The sequence below is a fragment of the Entelurus aequoreus genome, linkage group LG09 (assembly GCF_033978785.1).
Source record: "Entelurus aequoreus isolate RoL-2023_Sb linkage group LG09, RoL_Eaeq_v1.1, whole genome shotgun sequence".
Taxonomy (NCBI): domain Eukaryota; kingdom Metazoa; phylum Chordata; class Actinopteri; order Syngnathiformes; family Syngnathidae; genus Entelurus; species Entelurus aequoreus.
This window is the reverse complement of record NC_084739.1, coordinates 57790335-57807834: the sequence shown is the minus strand read 5'-3', so window position 1 is coordinate 57807834 and position 17500 is coordinate 57790335. Positions and strand designations below refer to the sequence as shown.

Sequence of the window (17500 nt, the reverse complement as noted above, 5' to 3'; positions counted from 1 at the left end):
TAACCAAATCGTGTTTTGCATGTGTTCTGTATTGTTGCTGGCTTTGCAGTGATAGTTATGACAACATGTTGTGGAATTTATTTCATATTGTTGAATTTGTAAGGTGTGTGTGAGTGCTCCAAAGCATTAAATAATTAATCTATTGATTAATTTTAGTATTATTATTATTCTCCATATTTTGGCGCACTCCATCTTCCACAACCGATTTGAAACCGTTCCAACTTCAAACTGTTCAGCCTAATTAGGAATCCCGGGCTTTTCATCAACAATTTCCCCAAATTCACAATTTTTTCCCCAGACTTCCCGGTTTTTCAAGCCTGATTTCTTTTTTTTAATGTTTTTTGGCATCATTATCGTTTTCAAACAGGTAACTTTTTAAAGTTAGAAAATACTGAATAAATGTTTTAAAGAAAGTAATACTAAGTGAATATCTGTTTTTGGCCTTAAAAATAAACATTTTACAGAGTACTATAATTAAATTGACTAAATCATGATTGTCAATTAACTCTCCTAAAATAACAGAAACCACATTAAGCTTCATAAACAAACCAATCCTTAAACACATGTTTTCAACTTCCACCCAAAACAAAGACACAATATGACAATACCAAAACAAATGCAGGGTGGATTCAGGCTCCTGACAACAAAATCGGCAATCATCTGACTCTGTCATATTCCATAATTTTAACATTTTCCCTGTGGGTAAGAAGTTATAAATAATTTTAATTTGAAAATAACGATTATGCACATCGATAGTGGTTTTATAGATTACGGTAGTTTGAATATGGCATCCCATGGCAACGGGCAGTCAAAAAAGTCCTCCCATTTTCCATTTGTGTTGTATGAGGCAGCCTTCAAAGATTTCTTTATTAAATAAAAATTATATATTTTTCTATTTATTTTAGTTCCTTTTTGCCAACTAGAATTTCTTATTAGAAGTTTACAAACTAATAATTTAGTAGTTCCATAATTAATTATTTGTTTCCATCTTTTCCCAATTACTCCAGTTAGTTGATAAAATGAAAAGCTTGAGCAAGCATCACCATACATAGCTCTAAATTCATCATACTTCATAATTTTACCATTCTCATTGATAATATCATTGACAAAAATGATTCCTCTTTCAAACATATTTTTCCAAAAGAAAGGCTTTCCATCTATTACAATATTAGAGTTCATCCATATTAACTGCTGCAAAATATTGTCTCTTTTTTCTGGCACATAAAATTGAAAACACCACTATGAGTGGATTGTTTCCTTTATGAACCCCACCATGTTTCCCAGCAGACTCTCTGGGAGGGGATCACTTGTAAAAAAGGATACAATTTCTTTTGATACAGTACATGTTTTTTGTCCAACAGGACATTTGTGTACCACTCAATGTTTAAATACATCTTTGGAACAATTGATGCTTTTAAAGACAGACACATAGCTTCAAGGTTGAGAAGTTTCAGGCCCCCATATTCATACTCTTTGTACAAAACCTTTGTTTTAATCTTTTCTGGTTTGCCGTTCCAGACAAAATCGAAGACCCTCCGCTCATAAATCTTAAAAAAGTTTTGTGATGGGGCTGGTAATGACAAAAAAAAATAAATAAATTGAGGAATAATTAACGAGTTGGCAATAGACATTTTACCATACAAGGTTAGGGATTTCCCTTTCCATAATTGCATAATTTTGTCCAGCTTTCTTAGTCGATTATCATAATTTACTGAGCCTAGATCTTCCAGATTTTCTGGGACAACAACACCAAGTATGTTAACTGGTCCATCTGTCCACAAAACAGGCACTTTGCATTCCATTCGAAAGGACGTTCCCTTTAGATTTCCGATCCTTAACATTTTACATTTATCATAATTAAGCTTAAGGCCAGATTGCTGTGAAAATATGTCCAAAAGATTAAGAAGGTTCCGCAAACAATGAGGAAAAATCTTATCTTTGTGAATCAGCCTTTTCTGACATGAACTTCATCAAGAACAAACACAGAACACGCCTCACTGATGCACATCTGCAAGACTCACTCAGAGTTGCAGTGTCAAGTTACACACCAGAGTACAACACACTAGTTAACAGCATGCAATGCCAGGCTTCCCACTAACTGACAAATAAACAGATAACAGATTTGGTGTCCAGTTCAAAGTGTGACATGATTTAAAAATGTGAGAGTTTACTTTTGTATTTTACATGAGTTATTATTTGTACAAACATGGTGCAAAGTAATTCATGATTTGTTAAAAAATGTTAGTGGCTAGCTAGTTAAAATGGGATATTGTGATTTCACAAGACTGTCTTAGAAGTGATCATTTGAAAATGTTCAATTTGAAAAATGTGCACTTAGAGAAAATATAAAAATAAAGTGTTGCATATTGATATTTATCTGTTTCTATATATATTTATTGTGAGAAATCATTAAGATGATCAGTGTTTCCACAAAGATAAATATCATTAATTATTAATAATAACAGAGTTAAAGGTAAATTGAGCAAATTGGCTACTTCTGGCAATTTATTTAAGTGTGTATCTAACTGGTAGCCCTTCGCATTAATCAGTACCCAAGAAGTAGCCCTTGGTTTCAAAAAGGTTGGTGACCCCTGATCTAAACCATTTAAACATTCAAACAATTTCAACTTTCATTATACAGTACATATACATTGATGTTGCATTTTAGTTCAGATTCATACAATATTATTGAAATATTAAAATTACTAGTCTGTTCAATTTGAATGTCACGAAAAAAATATTTTTTTTTTAATCCCCATTTTCTAAATTTTAAGTTTAAGATTTGCATATATTTTATTCTACAAACCTTTTTTAAGCCAATTTGTTTTGCTCCCTTTACAGAAAGCTCGTTTTGAGTGGCGGAGTTGTTAGATGCAAACTAACCTCTCCTCACTACACCCCCTCAAGCTCAGTGAGCATTCGCCTCCGCCCGGCAGAAATAGCTTTGAGTTTTTTTTAGCTTTTTAGCTCTAATTGTGCACTATGGAGATCAGCGACTACTACAAGCCAACTGTTTTGACTGACTTTCACCACAACACAACATCGCAGATGATATAGCGAGATCAGCGGCTAATCGTGGTTTGTTGTCGGCGCTAATAAAGGAAGCGAAGATGAGGGCGGACAAAAGCGGGGAAAGAAGGCCGGCTGACATACAGGCCTTGAAGTATATGCTGCCTAAAGTTAAACTTCTACCCCGTCTAACTTTCTAATGCTAGATCCTGAACGAATACATATGTACAGTATATTGACAATAAAAGGCGGTTCTATTCCATATCATGTAAAAAACTCCACTGCACAGCTGCTTCGAAACAAGTAGAGACTCAAGCTACGAGCGACATCGTAAACATAACGGATTATATAAGTTACTCGACCATCACCAAACACAGTAGAAACTGATCCAATTAAAACTAGTTTTTGGAAAAAAAATCTTTATTTTTGCCTGAAGACGGTGATGCTATTGTCTTACAGTGGAAGGCTAAGCTAACTACATATTTCAATTGCTACTTCTAACTCACTGTTACTACTTACCGCTCCATAGTCTACTTCATTGCCATAAAAAGCTGACCATTTTCCGATTTTTGGAAAATCTTTTTTTGTGAAGGTTTGTGAGTAAAGCAGTACAATTCTTTGTACGCACTAAAAGAGACTTCTTCACAGTTAAAGACACATTGCCGCAAAACCAAAAAGTTAGCCAGGCACTTCTTACTTTTTCAGATGGGATTGGAGGTTTGAAATGTGCAAGGCACCAAGGCAGTTTGGGTAGAGTTTTATACCATATATGGGTAATCCGCTGACGATGTTCCCAACTGGTGATGTCACCAATTGTGCACATTCTACACGGACCGTTTGGAGGAAGTAGATAAGAAGGCAAGATTGTTTTATAAATATCTTCGCAATACCTCCATGCTTTGATTTAAAAATTTTTGGACTTATGCAGATCCCAAATGCACAACAGCATGTACCAATAAGTAAGACAAGTTGGTTTTGCATGATAAGGCCTCTTTAAAACTGCTGGCTCAGCGGGTGTCAACAAAATAACACCATTTGTGTATATTTTGATTTAGAACCTTGTGTTTTTAAATGATCTTTTTACAGAGATAATGTGTTAATGTGGTTGTATTTTTTATTTGAATAATTTTTGCAAATGCACAAATCTCTCTTCTTTAACAATTTAAAATAAATGAAATGAGTACATTTAGTTTATTGAAGTAGTAGAATTCAGGTTAATACTGCCAAACTTTTGAAGTTTACTTTACACTGTACAGGAAGTCACTGTGTGCAGGTTATAATGCCATGTAACTAGGCAGTGTTTGTGTTGCTGTTATTTCACATTACTTATTTTATGTCGACAAAAGCGGTCAACCCTGACCTAAGCGGGCACTTTTTAATAATTAAAAGGTCACAGTGGACCAGGACTTGATGAGTTGGTCCACATAGACGGGTTGTTGACAAACGGGGTAAATTTAAAATGGGTTTCAATATTCCAATTTTATTGTAAGGTGTACTTGTTTGGGGAAAGTTATGGTTAACTGGGGTTTTCTACATAAGCCTATTTAATAACACAAGTCAATTAGTACATGTGTGGTAATGTTTAATTACATGGATGAATCGCAAAAAGCTGCTGCCTGACCAGGGCTCAGAAACTCTGCAGAGACTCCTCCCACCCCCACCAAGGACTGTTTTACTGTTGGACTCTAGAAAGAGGTTCCGCAGCCTCCGTAGCAGAACCTCCAGGTTCTGTAACAGCTTCTTCCCTCAGGCCGTAAGACTCTTGAACGCATCATAATAATCCCCTCAATTCCCCCCCAAAATGGATTAACTTGCTGGAATGTAAAGACAATATAACATACATCCATAAACGTGGATGCAAATGCAAAACTGCAATATATGTATCTGTACAGTAATCTATTTATTTATATATGCACCTTATTGATTTTTTATCCTGCACTACCATGAGCTAATGCAACAAAATTTCGTTCTTATCTGTACTGTAAAGTTCAAATTTGAATGACAATAAAAAGGAAGTCTAGTCTAAGTCTAGAATACAGACAAACAATACAGTACAATAAGAAGCTTATAAGTTCCCCCAAAGTTGTTAAATATATTTTGTTCAATTTTACTTTTTGACTACTATTGTAAACACGTTCTGATCATATCTAACTCTCTCACCTCATGGCCTGACCGGCGAGGACACAAAGCATCAATCTCGTCGAAGAAGATGACACAAGGAGCAGAATTGCGCCCCCTTTGGAAAATTTGTCTGACAGCCCGCTCACTTTCTCCAACATACTGAAAAGCAAAACAGAAATAAGAAAATAACTACAAATACACAGTCACAGACTATGATATGATGTCCCACAGGGCATCGGCATCTTCCTCCTGCACTTGTTTATAATATGAAAAACATACAGTAAAGACCAGTGGTTCTCCACATTTATTCAGTATAGTACCCCCAGTGGAATAGTACTCCCTTACTAGTATACTCTTGTTTGGGTTGAAAAAAAGACTTCAGATTTTAACAGACATTGTTAGAAGAATACACAACACACAACCCCATGAGGGACACGGTTGAATACCTCTACCGAATGCTAAAATACAGGGTGTAAAACATGGCAGCTCATTTAACTAATAGCCATGCTAAACTCTTTTCTATAGTTCCCTGGACTTCATTTGAATTTTATTTTGGAGGGACATTGCATGTTAATTCTCATTTCTCTACATTGTGCAATGAAATGTAAACACACCAGATTCTAGCCAGAGGCAAATTAAATCTTGAATCTCTAATTATGTAGCGAGACATGATTAAACACAATAAGTACCCAGAACACAGTCACAATGCCTACAGCTAGGCAGGCATTGTTAAATATATCATACGTGAATTATTTTAGAACACATTCTTTGGACCCTCTTTTGTTTTTTTTCTCCCTCATGAATGAGATCATATTTTAGTTGTAAGAACCGTGGCCATGTATAAAGGGAGGATGAATTGTGGAAATCAACAGACGGATCGACACAGTATCTGCAGTAAAGCAGTCGCTGGAACGGACTGTAGTGGTGAAGCTCTTTGGATCATAGTCAAAAAAGGACTATACCAACAGTGCATGGCCCACTACGGATGTTGCCAGGAGTGCCAAAGCAACACAACAAGGGAGCCCCAAGCAGCCCTCAGGTGGTCCCTTAGAAGTATGAGAGTACTGGTTAAGGCATCCATTGAAGGGAAAATACAGTGTGGGGTACACAAGTCATTGACAGGTATGGCACACACAATCACTTTAAAATACAATTAGGGATGCACCCTTTATTCTGTCCATCACATCGTGACCCTTTAAATCAGTGGTCCCCAACCACCGGGCCGCACAAGAAATAAAAAAAATAAAAAAATAAAAAATTATTTTTTTAATTTGTTATTAAATCAACATAAAAAACACAATATATACATTATATATCAATACAGTCTGCAGGGATACAGTCCGTAAGCACACAAGATTGTATTTCTTTATAAAAAAATAAAAAATAAAAAATAAAACAATAAAAAAAAAAAGGGGGACAAAATTTGGGACAAATTTTCAAGCATTGACCGGTCCGCAGCTACAAAAAGGTTGGGGACCACTGCTTTAAATCATATTGGAATGGCATTTAGATTCTTAGGAGGCATTAGATTTTTAGGATTCCCCCTGAATACTTGGGAAATAGAGGCTAATCATTTGGGACAGTGGTCACCAACCTTTTCGAGGCCAAGATTCCTAGTGTCAGCCAGGAATCAAGGCAAGTTCTACTCCGCACTAACTGTGATTTTGTTTTGTAGAAAAGCTGAAGTGATAGACAAAGCTTTGTCTTATTAGTTATTGATTGTTGGTGTCAAGATGTTGGCTTTGTCTTATGGTGCCTTTTGCGGTTTTACACACTTTTGCTGACTGTTTCTGGTTAAATTTTTCCGTAGTGTGCCTAAGTTTAATTTTGGCCACCTTGCTTTTATGGCTCTTCGTCATAGCTTGGCACACGTGGGTTGGCATTGATGCTGTGACCAACCACAATCTATTGGCTTGTTAGCGTCTTGTCGTGAGAAAGGGAGTTTGGTGAGAATTGGAGCTGGTCGATACTTTGCAACAGTCAGCCTTAACGTTTTGCCACAGCGCGATAATTTTTTGGGATGTCGACGTCATGCACTGCAGGTTTGCTGGCACCTCAGCGCTGGAGGGTTGTTCGGGTACGGTTAGGGCCGGTGGTGTGTGTGCCTGGACCCCCTGGAGAGCGGTTAGGCATGTTCAGCTATTCATGCATGCCTGTTAACAGGTCTGTTGGTCACACTCCAGGAGAGGAGTGCACTAGGGAGATAATGCATTTATTTTCCCGAAGATTTTCGGAATTTACCCGTAAAAATCCCGAAGATTGACTGGTCAATTGCAATCAGTGGGTTTCTGAACCTTGATCTAAGACATTGTATGTTGTGTTGAACTTGTTTACATATACACTAAAAATCTGATCATTATTGGAATTCTGGAGTTACCATTATTCAAGTGATCACTTGACAGCATCGTCTGATAGTAAATCTAATAGCCATTATCTAAACATCAGAAATTGGATAAGCCCGTCCAGATTTGTAGGTTCTTTGTTTTTGGATACTATGAGCAATTTTTGATGAAAACTTACATTTCAATCATATCTTTACTCAAAAACAGACAAATGATGCTGAATTGTAATAGCTACAACACCCAGTTCTCCTTGGCTGTACAACTCACCATATTGAGCAACTCGGGACCTTTGACAGAGATGAAGTTAAGCCCTGACTCGTTGGCCACTGCCTGTCAGGAGACATGAAAGTATGACAGGAAAATATTGGTCAAGTCACAGAGGAAAAGACAGGTATATTACAGGGAATAAAAACATTGGTGTATTTTACCCAACTTTACCTTAATGATGCTACACATTTCAGACATACAATGTGCTCAGGTTATCATACTATAGAATAAAATTAATTTACAGTCTAAAATGTTTTTTTTCCACCAACATTTTTGGTGTTTGTACGCCACACTAGATACCACAATAGACACTCACACACCAGGATTGTGCAAAACTCCAAACTTTGACTTTTAATTCAATTAATTTGGAAATTCAATTGAATTGGCTTCACCCCACAGGATGTTGAATTAGAATTAAAAGAAGTGCAATTAAATTAATTAGCCAAATAACAGGAATTATTTGTCATGTTTTACAAAGGTTTTGACTTTAATACTAAAAATATTTTACAAACACTTAAATTTAGATACACAAAGGCACATTTAACCCATTTTTAAGGCATGTGAACCAGCTTTGTTAGTAGTGTCCTCCCTCGCGGCTAATGTAGAGTACCTCAATAGTGCAGCTTCTAAATCACAAATCTTTGCCTTGACATGTGTTTAATTGTGTTTCTTGACTATATATGCCAACAATTCAAAAAACAAATGTTTAAAACAAATAAATATATATCCTTACCTTTAATGTCGCAAATTAACGGTTTATTGTGTCATTATCACTGGAGAACCAGAGAAAAAGGAATAGGTAAACAAGCTACACTCCACACAGTACAGAGAAAAAAAAAAAATCCACACACCGCCGGCTTGTAGCCCCTGAATCGTAATCGTATCGTGAGGTGCACAAAGATTCCCACCTCTAGTCAATACTGCCCCTTTAACTACTTGGTATTGGATCGATACCTAAATTTGTAGGTTGCCCAAAACTAATGTAAAGGATAGAAACAAACACAATAATATTTACATTGTAACTGAAGTATAGATAAAACCACACTACAACAGAAAGTATCCAGCTAACGTAGTAAATTAGCAAGAAGATTAAAAATAGTTTTGAAAAAAATAATACAACTGGAAATGACGCAATGTTACTCTATACGTCATCAGCCAAATTAAGAACCCTCGTAACCCATTTTGAAATGGTTCTATTGTCATTTACTGTATATGCCAAATAATACATCTTGATCCATTATTGCAGGAAGCTGCAATATATATCGTGATATAGATTTTAGGCCAGAGCGCTCATTCCTAGCGTACAAACTTTGACATTTGTGTTCATCTACTGCATGGTGAACAACCTTAGCAAGTAAAGTTTTCCCACATCCTGGAGGACCAGCCAGCAACACTCCGGATGGAGCACTTAGTCCTAGAGCCTTGAACTGCTCCGGAGAACGTACTGGAGCCTGCATCACAAAGAGACGTGTGTGGTAAGCGATAAAAATACATTTTCTTTGTTGCAATGCTGAGAAAAATATTTGGAGCTGGTATAGACTCCAAGAGCCCCACAAACCTGAGAAGGACAAGCAGATCAATGGAAATAGATAGACAAAACTGTAATAAGTTAAATGGTTTTCCTGGGTATAAAAAATTAATAGTATAAGGCCAAGACAAATAAATTCATAACAGAAGAATTATTTACCAATATTGCCATGGTCAGTTCTTCTCTTATTTCATGAAGGGCTCCCACATCGTCCCAGGTGACATCTGGCACAGTGGCAAAGCCCTCCCGCTTGGCTGAAGGCTGAACACTGGAAAGAGAGGCCTCAAAGTCTGACATGATGATTGAGAGGCTAGTCAACTCTTGCTCTGATAGCATTTCAGTGCTCTTGAGCAAATGCATCAGTCGACACAGGTCCCCCTGCTGGACACAGAGCATAAACACCACAAAGTTATATTCAACAAAACTATTTCAAGGCACAGCGATTTAGCCATGAAAAATCAGATTAAACAAGACTTGGCTTGCCTTTAATAGTATGCTCTTCATGCAACTAGTTTAGGGACGTAAGAACCGTGGGCCGCATTTTGGACGACCCTGCTTTTATAATTTGTTAGGATTAAGTGTGGGACATGTGACTTGAACTCAGAGCAACCACAACTCGTCGATTATAGCGCTTGGTAACGTTCTTCGTAGTGAGCGAACGATGGTAATAAAAGAGAGAATAGGCGTTATTGCAGCTGGAACTAATCGGTGCCTTATAACACATTTTTTGTGCAAATTGGAGGAGGTATTTGTGGGGCTGAGTGATATGCCCTTCTGAACAAGTTGTGCACAAGCAAAGTAATCAGCTTTATGGTTAAAGAGGACTTTTTGGAGGCGCAAATTACACTAAGCAAAAGTTTGCAGGGGGAGACGTGAGCAAGTATAAGTACCAAGTAGGGCTGCAACTATTAATTGATTAGAAAAAAGTTTTAATTTATATTCTATTGCTTCGAATAATCTTTTAATGTATGTAACAAAACACAATTCTAAAAATCTGGGCGTATGGAGTGCCTGGAACTTTAAATATGTGGACGGTTGTGTGTGGGTGCTGTGATCTGTGTGGTGGCAAACAGCAATTTTTTCCCCAAAGTTTTATTCATGCACAAATTTTAAAAGTACAAACTCAATGTTGACGAAGTACATTTATTTGAAAAAAAGAGTGACAGTTATGGCAAGCAGAAAATAGTTATTTGAACTATTTTCCCTAAAATACCCTTTGAGGGGTATTTTATGTGTTGTATACGATTACTCAATTAAACGAACAAACTAATCGCTTAATTACTCGATTACAAAAATAATCTAAAGCTACAGCCCTAGTTCCAAGACTAGTGCCCATCAGTGATTCAGTAGTATATAGTGCTGTGCAATATAACAATATATATTGTACTATGAGGTAAAAATGTCGACGGTACGATATATATATTGCGTTTATCATCATTTTAACGTCTGGGCTCAGGCTAATTCAGGTAACGTCACTTGAAATAACTTTACGCCGCCAGCCGGTGAAGCATTAACATCAACAATTTACGGACCAAACAAGGGTAAATTGCAAAACATGCCGCCAACGAGTCGTTGCTAGCGACTTAAACACGTCTAATGTACAGGACACTCCATGTACTGCACTCTCTCGTAGTCAATGCGTGTTTATTTATTTCTTACATTGAACAAAGAGAGCACAGTCTACTAAGTCAAATTCCTTGTGTGTTAAAAATAGTTGGCCAATAAAGCTGATTCTGATGAAGAACCGTGCAGAGACACTGTTCAAATGTGACAAGATACTAACATTACCTCAAAACCACCAAGTGAAAAAAAGAAGCACATTAAACGCACCTGACAGTGCAACGACAATCAAAAACATTCCTGCAGACACCGAGAAATTACAGATGCCAATTTCTAAATTCATATGTGTAGATATGACCTTGTATACACTGTTGAAACAAAATATTATTAAAAAATGGACTTGTCCTTTTTGTGTTTTATAAATAAATGGGGAAAAGATCAGCGATTTTGGCATTCATTTGTGTGTATACAGGACATATAGCTTTGATAAAAACCACTATAAAGCAGTGACGTGGCGGGGCCTCACCTGCCATCATGGAAAGAAAAAAAATGTAAAAAGAAAAAAAATTAATTAAATTGTTATATGTATTCAGTGATTATACTATAAAGTTATTTTCCATTTAACTTCACCAGTTTTAGATTATTTTTATTCAAAATCGCTGAATTTTCACATTTGCCGTTCAAATACTGAGAAGAGACGGTGCGGTGATCAGCAGCCAGTTGAGGCACTTGTGCCTCACCATGGATTGCGGACTGGGCTAAGTGCTGGCCTGCTGTGCAGTGAGACCGTATTGCTATATGAATTATATTATACATTTCCATATTTTAGTTAGCTGAGGTATATAATGTACAGTGTATTTTGTCAACAACTGTATGTGTGTAAAGTATTTCTTGTGCTGAGCGATCATAAAACTGCTGCGAAGACGCACTGTGGGAGGCTCGCAGTAACCCGCCTTCTTGTGCCAAGCACCCCCGCCGCAGAATGCACCGCCCGACGGGAGCGCCACACCAACCAAAGCCCACACCCAAACCCTCCACGTGCAAGACCGAATCCACCCAAAAAAAGTCACTTAACAAGAAGCCAAAAAGTGCAAACAACAATGCTCGCGTCGGAGGAGCCGCGAACGAGTGCAGGGACACAACATTAGGTACACCTGCAGACTGCAGCACGGATTTCATATTTCATTCATTCACAACTCCTCCAACACGAACACCACTGTTCCCGCACTTATAAGTAAAGGTAAGACCATAATAACGTTTTTTTTATTAAATGTGCTTTTTTGTGTGCTACCGTTTGTATGTGTAAAGTTAAAGTACCAATGATTGTCACACACACACTAGGTGTGGTGAAATTTGTTCTCTGCATTTTCCCCATCCCCTTGATCACCCCCTGGGAGGTGAGGGAGCAATGGGCAGCAGCGGCGCCGCGCCCGGGAATAATTTTAGTGATTTAACCCCCAATTCTAACCCTTGATGCTGAGTGCCAAGCAGGGAAGAATGCTGGTATGAGCTTTTAAACATAACCCGTTAACTGCTGCCAATCAAATGGTGAATAAGATACTCATTCATTTGTAAATCTGACTGTGATGAAGTCAGTGCCTCACCAGTCATGAACCTCACCGCACGTCACTGCTATAAAGTGATATATAACGTACATACAGAGAATAGTGGAGGACTATGTAGAATTGAGATGTGCTTGTATGATCCTTACCGGCAGATGTTCGTGTTGTGGATCATCCTGAAGTAACCGATTATCATCCACTACACCTGAGTTTATTCTGTTCTGTACAGTTAAAGAAGCTGATGTGCAGTTGTTTTCAACGATTTCTTTGTTCATTACATCTGCGTCAGTGTCCATTTTTAACAGGTCCTCCGTTTGGCTCTCCTGCTGTCCTTTTTCCACCAACAGAACTCTGTTGGCAGCGTTCATGGCAGCTTCGCGGCAAAGTGCCATGAGGTCCGCACCCACATAGCCGGGAGTGAGACGGGCCAGCTTGCCGTAGTCAAAATCCTCTGGCATCTTCAACTGACGACACAAAGTCTTCAAAATCCTGATAGAACACACACATACAGATACAGTTGTGGTAAGACTTCTGCATACACTCATCAAGGGTATGAAATTCATTCAGTTTTGGGCCTTCAATAATTATTGTCATCATTCATTTCAGGGTGAAATGTTTATACAACATATAATAATAATACATTTTATGGTGCTTTTTCATTCCAGTGAAACCCATTATTAAATTCACTCCACAGTCACATTGAGGTGGTGGTAAGCTACATTTGGAGCCACAGGTGCCCTGATGTATACTGACAGAAACATGGCTGCCAATTTGCACCAACAGCCGAAATTTTTGAACGTGGATCTCCGTAGTGGGCGAGATGCAATTGCATCATTACATTGGTAAAAATATTGCCCCCTTGTAGTGGAAAATTAGAACAGACTTAAGTTCTTTCCAAATGCTCCTATCATCCTGAATTTTTCATTGATGGTTTGGGGTGTTGGGTGGGACCAACTACATTAATACTGTGGTGCCATTATCGCCCCCTTGTGGTGGAAAACTTTAACATTCATAACTTCCTTACACATTCTTCGATTTTCCTATAATTGGAATGGGGTCTTTGGTGGGATGCAACTGCATGAAAACTTGTGGTGAAAAATTATACCTGTCATACTTCCTTCCACATGCTTCCTAAAATATTTGATGGTGGGTCAGACTATTGGGTGGGATGCAACTGCATTGCTGCAATGGCACAAATATTACCCAATTCTAGTGGAAAAATATAAAACTTCCTTACACATGCTCTGATCCTCCTGAAATATTTGGTGGTGGGTCCGGAAGGGGGGCCAGGGCCCGTTCAACGCTTCAACTTTAAATGACCTTATTTTTGATCATTCTTAATTTGTTATATTTTTTTGTGTTAAAAAACAAAAATAAAGAAGTTAGAGAATATTGGAATTTTTTTTAACAAAGCTTACCTAGAGGAATACCTGATGCGGCCCAGTCTCACCCAGACTCTGCCTCCAGCAGCCCCAAGTAAATTGAGTTTGAGACCCCTGATCTAAAGAATCCTCAGTAGTTTAAAGGGGAAATTAACTCTATTTTAAATTGTTGCCTTTCATTCACAGTACCTATTAGGGTTGTTCCGATACCAAAATTTTGGTACCAGTACCTGTATCAACACGTATTTCGATACTTTTCAAAATAAAGGGGACCACAAACAAATTTCATTATTGGCTTTATTTTAACAGAAAATCTTATGATACATTAAACATATGTTTTTACTGCAATCAAAGAACAATTTTGGCATTAAATAAGATAGTGAACGTACTAGATAACTTCTGTTTAAGTAGTAAGGAGACAAACAAAGGCTCCTAATTGGCAGCTGACGTATGCAGTAACATATTGTGTCATTTCTGAATGTATTGTTATTTCTGAATGTATTATTTTGCCAAAATTATGAGGGACAAGTGGTAGAAAATTGATTATTAATGTACTTCTTCATTTACTGTTAATATCTGCTTACTCTTCGGGTTTAACATGTTCTATATACACTTCTTTTAAAATGTATTAAGCAATTATTCTTCTGTTGTTTGGATACTTAACATTAGTTTTGGGCGATCCTACGAATTTTTGGTATCAATCCAATACCAAGTACTTACAAGATCTAACATTGGTCATAATTAAAGTTCTCCTGTGTCCAGGGACGTATTTCCTGAGTTTATAAACAATAAAAAATTACAAAATATTTTGAGATAATAAAAAATATCAATGTAATTATTATAGTATCGACTATATACGGCTCTTGTACTTGGTATCGTTACAGTCGATGTCTGTGTAGATCCATCCATTCTTGAGTGGAAAGGGATGCTATGTGGCTACGTCGTCATGCCACATCACCTACTATGCCGCATCAGTATTTTTCGCGTCCCGGCTTTGTAATAGATTTCTAGCTGCAGTCCACAAAATAGAATGTATCTTAAACGTCATTTTTGACAAACCTGAGACGCGCTGGTTCATCTGGGATACCAAGGCATATCTCTTTGTCAAAGCGTCCAGCTCGGCGTAGGGCGGGGTCAAGGGAGTCTGGCCTGTTGGTAGCACCAATGACCAGGACTTGAGTTGTGAATGCCAGACTGCTCAAGTCTGTTGGTAGGTGAGAAACAGAAAATATAACTGTGGAAAAGTCATTTAAAGTGAAAACTGACATTACATCTTAAGTACAGCTAAGGCTGAAAGAAAGGGGAACTGCACTTTTTTTTAAATTTTGCCTTTCAAAAAATGATTTTTTAAGATATATTTTTCCTGTTATTTGAGAACATTAATACAGTGGTACCTCAACTTACAAGTAACTTGAGATATGATATGTGCTTCGGCTTTTTGTTATGCTTTAAATAGCGAGCATAGTTTAAGTTACGAGCCACTCAGCCGCTAGGTGGCATAGCTCAACGACACAGTGAATGCCGTAAGATCCGCCCCAAAACATTCGTTTTAACTTGCTAGCATTGGCTTATAGCTAGTGACTGAAAAAGCTTTGTTTTCTAACCATTCCATTCCAACCTTTAGCAGCCATCCTGCTTCCCGCGTTTCGGCGTAATGTGCACGTTAGTAATCCTCTTCAACCGCAAAACCGGCTGCGAGAGATAACATAAGTAGGAATATCCTCTATTTCAACACAATTACTCGCTGCCATCACAGCCTTCCCTCTTCGGTAACTTGACTTGTTGTACGTGTTGGATCTAATGATATGGGAAGACGGCAAACAGTATAAACTAAAAAGGATTTCAAAGTCCTCTTCCTTTTGGTGGTAAAGGTAAAGGCTTTACATAAATATTACTGTATTACTAAAAACAGGTTCACGGGAGTGCTGGCCGTGGGAATTTTCCATTACCTACCTACCCTGTTACATTAAGTTAAAGTTAAGGTACCAATGATTGTCACACACACGAGGTGTGGTGAAATTTGTCCTCTGCATTTGACCCATCCCCTTGCTCAACCGCTGGGAGGTGAGGGGAGCAGCAGTGGCCGCGCCCGGGAATCATTTTGGTGATTAAACCCCCAATTCCAACCCTTGATGCTGAGTGCCAAGCAGGGAGGTAATGGGTCCCATTTTTATAGTCTTTGGTATGACTCGGCCGGGGTTTGAACTCACAACCTACCGATCTCAGGGCGGACACTCTAACCACTAGGCCACTGAGTAATAAAAGTAAAATTAAAAAAAGTAAAAAACGTTAATAAAAGTACTGTACTGTAGTAGTTTGTATTACTATTGTTTTGTTTTCATACAATATTTCTTACCTAAAAGTTTGCTTTTATTTTTGAAAATCATGTTAAATGTTACAATTGTGCTTAAAGGATAGATTCAATTGATTTCAATTAATTTCATTAGGCGGGGCTGCTCTAAGATATTCTGAGTTACAAGCTTGGCCGTGGAATGCAATGTGCTCATAGGTTGAGGAATTACTGTGCTGTATATTTTAAAACTACAACCTGCAACCTTAGTCCTTAAGGCTTAGTAACTTAAGGTTTGGTTTAAACCTAACCCAGTACAGTTTCTGTGTTTTGATAGTTTTAGGAGTGAATGTGAGTGAGAATTGTCTCATTGACTGGCAACCAGAACACTGTGTAGCCCGCCAATGATTTATTTTTTGTTTCTTTTAAATCGTTCTATGTTTTATTAAAGAAATTAAAAATAAAATCACAAAATCATTCAATGATCTTGAAAAACGTCAAGTAAAAAGTAACAGTATTGGCAATACAGGCCCTGTATTTACTTGGTATCGGATTGATACCAAACTTTGCAGCATCGCCTAACACTACTTTTATTTTGCCCTGTAATAGCGGTCCAAAACAGTGTATTCAATCTAGGCCTGGGCAGATAATCAAACAGGGTGCAAGAGGTTTCACTCTGTGCATTACTCTCAGCACCTGAGCACGACCATTCAATAGTAGAAATAAATTAATGGAGGGAACCCTCTTGTAAGTAGTCGACAATCTTTGTCCCAGTTAGTGGAAGCTGGACTGCTAACTTCTTTAGTCAAAATTGCAAAGCCAAAATGTCCCGTTGTCGTAATATTTCGGCTTCAAACTGAATGAGCAAGATTAGCCTATCAAAACGGACGAATGAGCTGGTATGGCGAATTTGTTGTAAAATGATAGCAAAAACCCCCACCCAACAACTGGGGTAAAAACTGCACTTCAAGATGTTTAATATTTATTGAAGTGCAATTTTTTGCGAGATTGAGAGTCCATTTTTTTGTTTGTTTGTTTATTTATTTTAGCATGATTACAATTTCCTGACTTTCCAATTGCAACAGTAAAAATACTAATGAATAAAGATTTTTTGCGTTTGAAAGGGATACCAGCATTATGGTAACATTAGTGCTTTATTTGGTCTCAAAATAATGCTGAAAATAATGTCCATCTACAATAATTTGTAGGACAATAAATCGCGCACCAAAATGTGTTATTGGCCCAGGTCTAATTGATAAAGAATTGTCTGAGAAAATAATTGCATCTTACCATCCATGCAGGTGAGGAGCTGGGCGACAATCCTTCTTTCCATGTCTTTGGAGGCCATTTCTCTTTTTGGCGTGATGGAATCTATCTCATCAATAAACAGGATACATGGAGCTGAACTCTGCAATGAGATACAAGAGTTAAACATGTTA

At 37.7% G+C, this 17500-nt stretch overlaps 1 protein-coding gene across 1 annotated transcript in view; it reads right to left on the bottom strand.

Annotated features, from left to right (window-relative positions):
- Window positions 1–17500, bottom strand: part of nvl (nuclear VCP like) — a 53171-nt gene that overhangs the window by 12752 nt on the left and 22919 nt on the right. Inside the window, exons 12-18 of the mRNA XM_062058999.1 lie at window positions 17352–17469; window positions 14831–14975; window positions 12539–12878; window positions 9427–9648; window positions 9086–9190; window positions 7740–7802; window positions 5170–5289 (exon numbers count right to left, since the gene is read on the bottom strand). Of these exons, the coding sequence (XP_061914983.1) occupies window positions 5170–5289; window positions 7740–7802; window positions 9086–9190; window positions 9427–9648; window positions 12539–12878; window positions 14831–14975; window positions 17352–17469 (1113 nt within the window). The remainder of the gene's footprint in view (window positions 1–5169; window positions 5290–7739; window positions 7803–9085; window positions 9191–9426; window positions 9649–12538; window positions 12879–14830; window positions 14976–17351; window positions 17470–17500) is intronic.